This window comes from Nicotiana attenuata, unplaced genomic scaffold (genome assembly GCF_001879085.1).
Source record: "Nicotiana attenuata strain UT unplaced genomic scaffold, NIATTr2, whole genome shotgun sequence".
NCBI classification, from domain to species: Eukaryota; Viridiplantae; Streptophyta; class Magnoliopsida; order Solanales; family Solanaceae; genus Nicotiana; species Nicotiana attenuata.
In genome coordinates, this window is record NW_017671511.1 from 209730 (window position 1) to 221864 (window position 12135).

The 12135-nt window shown below is 36.5% G+C and overlaps 1 protein-coding gene across 12 annotated transcripts; it reads right to left on the reverse strand.

Annotated features, from left to right (window-relative positions):
- Positions 1-5477: 5477 nt before the first annotated feature.
- On the reverse strand, positions 5478-9991 carry LOC109208712. Of its 12 annotated transcripts, none has more exons than XR_002065235.1 (7): positions 9901-9991; positions 9352-9820; positions 7192-7502; positions 6913-7046; positions 6807-6848; positions 5774-6714; positions 5478-5649 (listed from the first exon to the last, which is right to left on the reverse strand). XR_002065235.1 is itself a non-coding variant. In XM_019371854.1 (7 exons), exons 1-5 carry the CDS (start codon positions 9533-9535, stop codon positions 7001-7003), a joined length of 387 nt encoding a protein of 128 aa, XP_019227399.1. In that variant the 5' UTR covers positions 9536-9878; the 3' UTR covers positions 6075-6714; positions 6807-6848; positions 6913-7000. The 12 variants fall into 12 exon arrangements, 4 of the variants coding, with proteins under 4 accessions (XP_019227399.1, XP_019227402.1, XP_019227400.1 ...); XR_002065237.1 differs by lacking the exon at positions 9901-9991 and adding an exon at positions 7731-8928 and having other exon boundaries at positions 9352-9882; XR_002065238.1 differs by lacking the exon at positions 9901-9991 and having other exon boundaries at positions 9352-9577; positions 9689-9877.
- Positions 9992-12135: the final 2144 nt, after the last annotated feature.

Genomic DNA, 12135 nt, shown 5'->3' on the forward strand with positions numbered 1-12135 from the left:
AGTTAATTCTGGGGGTCACCATTTGTTCTATGCGATTGCATAGGCAAGTCCGCGATAGCATAAAGTTAATTTTGGGGGTCACCATTTGTTCTATGCGAACGCATCCAATTGTGTGCGAACTCATAGGTTCCCTGCCCAGTTATTTTAAAACAGTAGCAAAACGGGATTTCTTCAAAACTTCATAACTTTTTCACTTAAACTCGAACTTAGGCGATTTTTGAAGAGGGATTTCACCACAAAACCATAGGTATGTGTTCTTAGACTTGTTTTCTTCAATTTCCATTAACACCCATTAGATTTCTAGGCCAAAATCATGATTCTTTATGGTAAAAATTGGGGATTTGGGTAGAGTTAGGGCTTTTTGAATAATTAAAATTTAGACCTGTTTTGGGGTCGGATTCCGAAACTAATTGCATATTCGGGCTCGTGGGTGAATGGGTGATTGGGTCTTTGTCCGAACCTCGTATTTTGACCAAACGGGCCCGAGGTCAATTTTTTACTTTTTGGGGAAAATGATAGAAAACCATAATTTAGCATTGGGATTGAATTATTTAGCATTTATTGATGTTGTCAAATTAATTTGGACTAGATACAAGTAATTTGGAGGCGAATTCTAAAGGAAAAGCGGTGTTTGAGGCTTGAGTTGGCCGTAGAAGTTTGAGGTAAGTGTTTGATCTAACCTTAGCTTGAGGGATTAGGAGTTGTGTCTTATTTGCTATGTGTTAGCTGGGAGTATGACGTATAGGCATGGTGACGAGTATCTATACGTCGGTGTCAAGCATGCCCGTAAGTCTCGTATTGTAATTGTTATGACTCCGTTGTGGTTTATTCGTGCTCCATATGAGGATTATATTATTGTTCCCTTGTCGGGATGTTGTTGTTATATTGTTCCCTTGCCGGGATGTTGTTGTTATATTATTGTTCCCTTGCCGGGATGTTGTTGTTATATTATTGTTCCCTTGTTGGGATTCTTTTATGATTGGTGTTGATATATGAAATGGGAGCGGGTTGCAACCTGCAACGGTAATATATGAAATGAGAGCGGGTTGCACGCCTGCAACAGTAATATATGAAATGGGAGTGGGTTGCACGCTTGCAACGGTAATATATGAAATGGGAGCGGGTTGCACGCCTGCAACGGTATTATATGAAATAGGAGCGGGTTGCACGCCTGCAACGGTAATATATGAAATGGGATCGGGTTGCACGCCTGCAACGGTATTATATGAAACGGGAGCGGGTTGCACGCCTGCAACGGTTATAGGAAAAGAGATCGGGTTGCACGCCTGCTACGGTATTACATGTGTACTTATTTCTTATTTCCTTACATTTTGCTAGTGATTGATTTATGGCGTTCCTTACATTTCTCTATTGATTTCTGCTATTACTTGATATACCCCACAGCATGTTTCCCCCTCCTACCTTTAACTGTGAATATCTGCTTTTATTTTCCGCTGTGTATAATTTAACTGCACAGGTTTATTTGGTAGTCTGGTCCTAGCCTCGTCACTACTTCGCCGAGGTTAGGCAAGGCACTTACCAGCACATGGGGTCGGTTGTGCTGATACTACACTCTGCACTATGTGAAGATACTGATATCGGAACATTTGGACCGTAGTGAGGGTGCTGCCGTCAGTCCATTTAGGCGACCCGAGGTAGTCCTGCAGACATCCGCGGGCCTTGGCGTCTCCTCCTATCAATTCTCTTTCTGTTTTTACTTATTCAGAGACAGATTTGTGTAATTCTATTTAGATCTTGTTTGTTCTTAGATAGTCCGTGACTTGTGACAATAAATTCTGGGTAGTATTGTACTTCCGATTATGTAGCAGTGTTTGGTTGAATTATTAAGTTTTTCGTCTTCTGCATTTCTGGTTATTTAATTTATTCCGCTACTTAATCACTTATTATTTTAAATTGTTGAACATGTTTAATAAAAGGATGGTAATGATTTTATAATATTTGGCTTGCCCAGATTCCACGAGTAGGTGCCATCACGACTCCCGAGGGTGGGAAATCCGGATCGTGACATTAAGGTTATACTGGATACACTTATTCTTAAATTCCTTTATTCTAGATTTTCTATTATTTCGTTAAATAACAATAACTGCTCTTCTAACATGAGTAATCTCAGTTGAAAATAAATCAAGGTCACTTTTAACAATTAAATTATAAACATGACATGCACACCTAACATGAAAATTTTCATCAAGTGGTGGTTGCAAATGCAGTTTTAATATGGAAATTGCGGCATTATTGTTAGAAGCATTATCAAAAGACATACACAATACTTTTTGCTTGAGATTACAAAATTCAACAACTTCACAAATAGTAGTACTTATAAACGCAGCAGTATGACTTTGATCTTCATCATATTTAAAAGCGATAATACATTTTTGCATATAATAATTATCATCTATCCAATGACATGTAATTGTCAAATAATCATTTCCATTAACAGTATGGCCAATATCAGAAGTTAGAGAAACTCTACAAGGAAGGTGGCTAAACAAATAACGTATGTATGTTTGATATTGTCCATGAAGTCTAAAGATATCCGATCTACAAGTACTTCTAGGGATACCTTTAAATAAAGGATTGTAAATCCTTTGAATATACATAATAAGATATGATGAAGAAGCAAAATAAAAAGGTAGACAACTCAAAGCAATCATTTTTGCTAACTCTTCACGATCCTTCATTTTATCATATTTCATAAGACCTCCAGTAGTAGGGTTTAGAGTTGCTTGATTTCCATCTCCATCAGAGACCCATTCTATAGGATGCTCAATTCTCATATGTCTACTAAGTGTCCCAGTCCCCCCTAATTGTCCTCCAATCTTATGTTTAAAAGTATCATTACAAAGTTTGCATTTAATTCTATCAGTACCTTCTATTTCGTCAAAAAATTTCCAAACCTTACTTTTTTTTCTCCGATTACTAGTCGGGGCCACAGATGGTCTACTACTAGCACCACGACCACCACCCCTGCTACCAGTTCCAACACTACTAGGTGTAAGTGGTATCTCATCTTCCATTTCTAATTCATTATCTTCTATACCGAAATCTTCCTGGAATTGTTCATAATGTATATTATTATCAGGTAATGTTTCAGGAATATTTGCAGAGGCATTTAAATTACTACCCGATGCTGAAGTACTCCCTCTTTGTTTATTTCCCCGATTAGTAACCTTATTACAAACTCTTTTTGCAGCATTAAACATATTGTAAAAATTTAACTACTAGCAATAATTAAATATGCAAATAAATAGTAAATAAGAGAAAGAGTTGGAGGGAGTGCACCGAATTCGACAATAAATTGAGCACTTGATGATTTCGCAACTCCAATGTTACCACGAAGAAACATCAATTGTTCCAATTTTGAAGTTCAATTGTTCAAACTTCAAATAATAAATACTACGATAAATTAAATTCCAAAAAAAAAAAAGAGCCAAATAGTTGATTGCACTTTAGGTGAAGATTGAAGTATGAGAATTGAGAGATGAGTGAAGAAATGAAGAAGAGGGGGGGAGTATTTGTAGTTTTTCAAAGGGGTGTTAATTTTTTTAAAAAAAAACCCAAAAATGGGCTATTTATGAAATTCTGCCGTTAGGCAACGGCCACAATGGGAAAAAGACCGTTGCCAATGGTCAGATGTTAGGCCCACTAGTAAAAAAAAAATAGTTACCGTTATACCGGTCCGGGCCGGTTAACCGGTTGAACAGTAATTTGCGTTGACCGGGTTTGACCGGTCCGGTTAACCGGTTGACAAAACGTGAACGGACGAAACCCCTTACCCCTTTAACCTAGCCCCACCCGGCCCCTTGTACCGGTCCGAGCCGATTCCGGTTTCAACCGATCTGGGCTGATCCGGAAACGAGCTGACCCGGCCCGTTAGACACCCATAGTTAAAACCAAGCTTTCTCCCTAAATAAAGACGTAGAGATTAATAGCCTGTCTGGCCAAGCTTCTCAAGAGTCCAAAAGTACTTTTTCCCCCAAAAGTACTTTTTTTTCTTCCTAACTTGAGGTGTTTGGCCAAGCTTTTTTGGGGAAAAAAGTGCTTTTGGGATGAAGTCGAAGCAGTTTCTAAGAAGCAGAAAAAGTAGCTTTTTCCCAAAAGCAAAAGCAGTTTTGACTTTTCTTCTTACCAAAAATACCCTTAATAAAATATTTATATATACCATAATAACCGTTAAACCTAATACTTAAGATATTAATGTATAAGTATTCTTTCTTATTTTTAGGATAACTTTCTAATACATAGTGAGTTTAGGGGTGAATGCTTTTATATTTGTTGAATGATTTTTAATATATTTAACTTATATTAAAAGAATTAAATACTTTTTAATTTGATTTTCATATTTTATTCAAATAAAATGAAAATATTTAATTATTGCTTGTAATAACAAATTTTTGAGATTATTTAAATACTTATAATATTAACTATTAAGTAAATCTATTCATGTCGTTAGTCGTAATTTGATACTTAAAAGCACTTTCTGAAAAGCTTGGTCAAACATAAATTATTGTTCAAAGTGCTTTTCAAAGTGATTAGCCAAACAAAAATTGCTTCGCTCCAAAAGTACTTTTTTCAAAAGCACTTTTCAAAATAAGTTGATTTCTCCAGCTGGACCAAACAGGCTACTCCCTCTGTTCCAGTTTATGTGAACCTGTTTTCTTTTTGGTCCGTTCCAAAAAGAATGACCCCTCTCTAAATTTAGTAATAATTTAGCTTAAACTTACAATTCTACCCTTAATGAGAAGCTTTTATACCACACAAATACTCCGGGTCCCTTTTTGACTTGTTTAGGACCACAAATTCCAAAATTATTTATTTTTTCTTAAGCACCGTGCCCAGTTAAACAGGTTTATATAAATTGGAACAGAGGGAGTATAAATCTTCATGATGGGAAACGTAATCACATAAACACATAATGCGAGACGGAAAAGTTGATGCAAAGATGACGGAAACTAAAACCAACAAAAGTAGTTGCTAATGGTTGAAGCCAACTTAATTAAAACAAAAGGCAGCTTAGCTTCTTTTAGTGATTAATAAAAACAAAAGGCAGCCTAGCTTGTTTTAGTGATTAATAAAAACAAAAGGCAGTTTGTTTTAGTGACAGCAACTCCAGGAGTTGTATCAACCACAGCAAAATTAAGCCTAATAATGGCAGGATCATTTTGCCTTGTAGTGACCCTACAAGATGCGTAAGAAGATAAAGATTAGTACTTTTGTGCATCATAGATGACAAGATTTAAGAAAAAGTTGGAAATAATAGGGACATCCATTAACAATATTAGGGCGACGAGACGACTAGTAAAACTGAATAATCAAATAAAATGCACTGTTCAAAGTCGCGCTAGTGTCTTGTCATTGAATTGTCCTTAAATTATGTGTTGACTTACCGACTGATATCTCCGATCCGCAGTTGCAGAGACTATATATATATATATATATATATATATATATATATATATATATATATATATATATATATATAAGAATAGGTCTCACTATATATATGGCATCAAGTTGCAGCCCTTAAATGTTACATCTCAATCCTCTTCTTTAGCTGTAGACTAGTCCCAAGAAATGATAATGCTGGGGAAATTAAAGACCTCACAGCATCATTTTAACTAGGATACATGCCTGCAGTAATACGCGCACATCAAGTCCTACGATGATATTAAATTCAGCATACACTCCAGTCTAAAGGAAAAAGAAGAAAGAAATGAAACAAGAACTAATTAAGTTACCTCGGGAAATTACTTACCAAACTTCAAGTTCAGCGGCAGCTAATTATAGATACAACTTTCCCCCTAAGCTTTTCAAGTCTCTGCATATATAATGGAAGAATACAAGTTTGAAACAATGAAGCTAATGGAGTATATAATATCATGACCAAACGCCAGGACACATACCGAACCAGATATCTTTGCCCGTCTTTCAGCAGAAGCGCTGGCTTCTTTCAGATGAGAATTAACAATATAATGTGAATGATCAAAATTTAAATAATAGGTCGAATTTTCTGTTGCTTCAGCTACCCAGAGGTTATTAATATTAATTATCTCTTGCTCTCTTGATGAGATTGCAAAAGGAAACTTCATTGTTTCAGCTGTGGATACTGGATACAAATTAGAGAAACACCATAGACCGACGACTTCAACATTTGAGTTTTACTCTATAGCATAACCCTTTAAATTCATTAATCAGGAATACTGTGTAGTGCATCAATGACATATATAATGTTGTGCATGGATACATGCAAAGACCATAAGAGAATATAAAGGTTGTAGTAGTAATTAAAGCACGGGCCCAGATGCCATTAAGCAACAGAAGCGTTAGAGTTGGAAGTTAATGGTATACCACCATATGTCCTGTATAAAAGAGGATTTTCTTAATGTTTTATATCTACACAATAAGTTGCTTCCAGAAAAGCAGAGGTTCAGTGCTGGTGGCTACGAGGAAAATCATGTACCGCCAGTCGTAGTTTACTCCTTACTCACCGCAGACCCTACAAGGTTAGAGTTTATTGGTGCAAATGAATCAGTTTCTATGCATATATGGTGAGTTGAAGCTAGTGGCCATCAAGGTTTCTGATTCATCCAACGTAGATGTGGACCCATCAGCTACAAATTAAATACCCACTGCTTACTTTGATGAGCTTCTGTATACCGCTGCCCCACAAAAACCACTGCACCGATATCAAACTCCCTGAATGAACCCAAGAAACACAATAAGTAAATAAAGAAGTTTCTCGCTTCAGGAGCACGTGTTGATTCCGAGATTTTACCACCAGAACCAACCTGGCCATAGGAATTTCACCCCAATGGAACAAAAAAAAGGGCCTGCAGGAACTGGTATCAGATATATAAGTAAAAGCATGAAAACAGCATATATATATATACTTACTCAAAACCCTCAATTGCCATAGGAGACAAAGGCCGTCATTTGGCTTTGGACCCTTTTGCTTGCAAATAAAGGGTGCTCGAGTCTGAGCTTATCGGTGTAAGCCCTGCAACAGCAAAAGCTTGACCCTCGGATTGCTATAAAACAATCAGTTAGAGATGGAAGTAGTAGAGAATTGAGAAATATATTACTTAGCAAATTAAAAATGAGGGGATATAAGATTAAAGGAAAAAATTCAGAGAAAAATCAGATAGCCAAGAGGATATTAAAGCACATCACTACCTGTTGTAATTAAGCCTTCCTGTGGGCATGCAGCACTTGGATGGAGTAGTTTTGCTAGTCAATCCAACAACTCTAACTCGCATAAAAGGAGTGACGTCTCTTTCAGCAAGTCCAGCAGCCTAACCTCCTATAGTGAAGCAAGTATAAAAGAACATACCTAGCTCCAACAAATATTATATTGCTTGATATATAGGATGCAAATGCATTCAACTGCTCTTTAGACATCTCTGCCATCAGAAGTTCTGGTTCTGCAGCTCTCTCTAGTATCTGAGATTCTGAGGTTATTCCCTCCACAACTCTACAGCGTCTACCTAGATTGACAATTCACAAATATATCAATAAATATCACAGATAAATTAAAACACATCAAGTAAGTAGTATTTAAAGAGCATTGCATGAACAAATCCAAGGGATAGGCATGATAGAAAGGATCTCCATCCTAGAATGTCAGTTTCTTAATATTAAAGAGGAAAAAAACTGACAGTGAAAACAATGACATAGCAAGCAGAACCTTTTGGCTTCTTTATTGAAAAACTCACAAGCTTGACATTTTTCCATCATAATTTGCAAAATCAGCTCAAGCGCTTGCACTATGTTTCACAAGAAAAGGCTAGCACCAGCTTCTCGTATCAAGCTTTTCGGTATTGGAGCAAACTTTACATTTGTACTTTTGTTTACTGTCACTTCTCGTCATTCTTTATTTTCAACCTACCAGACTAATAATTCAAACCAAACCCAGCTGCTCAATCCACCAGTCGGTACCACCTAGCCGTCAAACTAGCCATACAGATACATACAACCAAACATATTTATGTGTTATGCATAAATCATTTAAAGAAACATCTTCATTCCCCATAGATTGGATTTAGCAGATGATTTGACTGCATTTCAACAGAGTGATACTGGTTTAATTTGCTAGAGGATGTCAATCAATTTGATGAGGGAAGACAATTGACCGCTGTTAAAATTGAACGCTTATAACTAAAGCAACTTTAACTGGAGAGGTAACCTTAAGCTTAACCCCCCGTGCACACAGGGGAGGGAGTGAACATTTAACCACATTGACTTCCTTGCATTCATTTAACAACTATTCTCCGCTGCCTGTTCTATTTTTCTCTAATAGCACAAAATATTTAGTGATGTTATTCTTCAGCTCAGTGCAAGTTATTTTCTTTCATCTTTTGCCTAATAAAAGAAGAGATACTATCCGCATTGTCCATTAAACTCATTTTCATGCCTCATTCCGCTATTCAACTATGACCCAGAATGGTTGAAACACTCTAATCTTAAAGCAAAGGTCAAATGTTTTGAGTAGTAAATATATCCAAGTGAAGATTTTTAGGTGTTGTCATGCAATTTGCGACTGTTGTAGTTACCAAAATTAGTTGACACATACCATTACTCAAACCCATTGACGTTTTCCATTTAAAAACTAATCTGCTATCCAATTCTTGATAGCTATAATATTTTGATACAGATGTGTGATCCATCGAGCATTTGATGAAAATCACACATAATAGTAGCAGGAAGTAAGGATCACTTTACAGATAAACCAACTGTGACACTTTTATATATGTTGCACCCACGAATTCATATTTATTGAATAAACCAAATGTGGACTTAAGAGTGATCTGGCACTAAAGTAGCATCAGACAACAGAGGCCTACAATGAAGGAGTTGAGGCACAACTCTTGATGTATCACGGGTTTCAGATGAGGAAAAACCAAGAAGCTAATACTGCAAATTGCAAGAAGTTAGCAGGAAGATACAAATTAGGTCAGAATGCCAGTTTATTACAAGAAGATATTCAAGTAAGCATGTGAAGCAGCAAATGCATTTTTTTGTGGTATGTTTATAAACGATGCAATTCAAATCGACCGTCTGATGGGATAAAGATACAAGTGGGAAGCGCATAGCTATTAAATTGTTCAAAAGCTAGAAGTATTTACTTGATGCAAGGAAGTAAGAGAGCCAAACTCATATATAGCTGTATCAGTTGAGTTTTTTTTTCTTTTTCCCCTTTAAGTGATGGAGTAGTTTTTAAAGAAAGAGTGGTTCATTTCTTCCGGTTAAAAAACAAAAATTTATGCAATTCCAAAAATGAACTCATAATGTAGATATCAAGTGAAGGATGGAGAGAAATCTTTTAGCAAGTATCACCTTTGATTAAAAGAGTGCATCTCTTTAGCTTCCGTCCTTTGAGATCTTACAACGAAACCCCCATTAATGTCATAGATTTTCAACAGACTCAAAACTAATACAAATTTCAATTACCTTTCCCTATAGAGAACAGGATATATCTTTGAAATTCCGACCTATGTAAGTGGAACAGAACCTCCACCATCCTTGATTGACAAAAATGATAATGGAATGGCACCACCTATACCTAACAACATTTACATGAAGCAAGACGGGCCAGAAGGGGAAAGAGAATACTTTAGTGGCATTGTCAGGATATAAATGCAGGTCATAAGTTCTTGGTATTACTAATGCTTACATAGTCTCTTACACAAAGGATAGACTACAACCATTAATTTAATGCGCTACCCTTAGCTTTTGGCCAACAAACAGCTTTCCAGCAGCCAACTTCTTGGATAATAGTATATCTAAGACAGCAGTAATTGAATGCCTGTAAAACAAACAAGTTCTGCATGATTCGTGAAATCCAACTTATAATATGGTGATAGATATTAGTAATATTTTTCTTACCACCCATCTGTCAGTTCAATTTTTGCACAAGCTCCATTTTCGGCCAGGAATGATATGTGGTGCGTGGGGATATTGTGGTGATGTCGGGATATTGTGTTGGTGATTTTTATGCGATGTTGTGATTTCTTGGTGATTTCTTTTATATATTGTGCAATTTATTTTATTTTTAAATTTGATAATAGTTGGATATATGTTGAAATTATGCGCCTGTGGATATTGTCGGGGATTATGATATGGGCACGAGGTGCCGGGGATAAATGACAAATTTATTGTTGGTACGTGAATTGTCCGTACAGTTATGATATGAAATATGGGCACGAGGTGCCGTGGTTATATAATGAAAATGATTTTGACACGTTATTTGTCCGTGCAGTCGTGATATGAAATGTGGGCACGAGGTGCCGTGAGTAAATGATGACGATATTGGCACGTGAGTTGTCCTTGCGGTTGTGATAGAAATATTGGCACGAGGCGCCGTGAAAATATAAAAATGGGCCGAGACCCGTATTTTTATGATTTTGAAATGAGGTGTCACATGGTGACTTTTATTTGAAAGAATTATACTCGAAAAATATTATTTGAAAATTATATTTGGAAAATATTTGTTTGACAGAATTATATTTGAAATATATTTATCGAAAGGTATTGTATCCTAAAGGTTTCTATTGGGGAGTTTTATATTTGAAGGACTTGATTAATTGGTCGTACTTGTATTCATTATTTGCTGAGCAATATTTATGGTGTTCTTGTTGCCCTGTTGTTTATATCATTGGTTGATTATTGTTGTCCTCATTGCTATTGTTTCCTATTTTTTTTATATGCTATAATACACGGGTTATTAGACTAGTGAGTGTCTTCACTGTACCTCGCCACTACTCTACCGAGGTTAGTCTTGATACTTACTGGTTACCGCTGTGGTGTACTCATACTACACTTCGGTACATTTTTTGTACAGAGCCAGGTATTGGAGATATCGCACTCGGACAGAGTTACTGTGATCGCAAGGATTCAAGGTATGGCTGCTTGGTCGTCGCAGTCCCTTGGAGTCTTTCCATTTCTATTGTACTGTTAATTTCTTATTCGAACAGTATTGTATATTCGATCCTCGAGATCATTCCACGTATTCAGTTAGAGTTCGTGACTCAGTATACCAGTCTTGGGAGTTTGGTTGATTATTTCCGTTGTTAGTTTTGACACTTATTTCTATTTCTATTTCTTGTAATAAATTATATTTCAAAAAAAATAAAGGGGGCTTGAAGTGTAGTTATAATCGGCTTACATTGTCTTAGAGACTAAGTGTCATCACGACACCTGTGGTGGTGATTTGGGTCATGACATTTTTACTCTATCCAATTCTGCTTGAAGTTGTCTATTTTTTTCAAGTTCATCATACAGACTAGTTTTTACAGTATTTAACTCGTTTTCAAGTTGAATGCGTGCCTCACTAGCCACTTCCTTTCCTTTTTTCGAATTCTCTGACCTGCATTCAGTTTTGAGTTCCTCTATTGTTTCCTTTAAGTCTACAATCACCACTAAGAGGTCATCTCTTTCCTGCTCAATAACAGCCACTTTCTCCACTAAGGCATCTTTTTTTTATTGGAATTCTCAATGGTTTCTTTTAGGTCAACTACTGCTACCATCAGATCATCTCTTTCGTGTTCTACACTAGTGATTCTGTTAGTTAGAATCTCCTTTTCATTTTCAAAATTACATATTGTTTCCTTCATATCAACCACACAAACTACCAAGTCATCTCTAGTTTGTTCAGTATTTCCTAACTCCAAGGTTAAGGCATCCTTATCATTTACATGACTATGGTAAGCATCAATCAACACATTAGCTAATGACATGAGTTTTCTAGGAGAGTAGGACTTTAGATTTCTCTGAACATCCCGAAAATTTACCCCATCATTGTCATCGTCTTCATCATCATCTGATTGAGCCATCAAAGCAAATATTGAGCCATACTTTGCTTCACCTTCAACTGCCATCATTGAGCTGTCTCCTGCATTATCTTCTTCTTCAGACTCGCTGGAAGAATCTCCCCATGCTGCAATAGCTTGTTTCACAATATTGTCAGCGACGTTCTTTCTTTTGAAGCGTTTATCAGGAACCTGGTTCCTCTTGGCTGCTTTGTCAGAGTTGTGTTTGAAGTTTTCTTGCTTCAGGAGAGGACAATCTTTTATGAAATGCCCTAGCTTTCCACAGTTATGATAGAGGTCATAGTTCTTTGGC

Coding starts and splice junctions, on each gene's coding strand:
- LOC109208712 (XM_019371855.1), bottom strand. CDS start 9,535: ATGGTGGAGGTTCTGTTCCACTTACATAGGTCGGAATTTCAAAGATAT. Junction 7,264..7,348: donor ATAATATTTGTTGGAGCTAG/GTATGTTCTTTT, acceptor TATGCGAGTTAG/AGTTGTTGGATTGACTAGCA. Junction 7,047..7,191: donor GGAAGGCTTAATTACAACAG/GTAGTGATGTGC, acceptor ATTGTTTTATAG/CAATCCGAGGGTCAAGCTTT.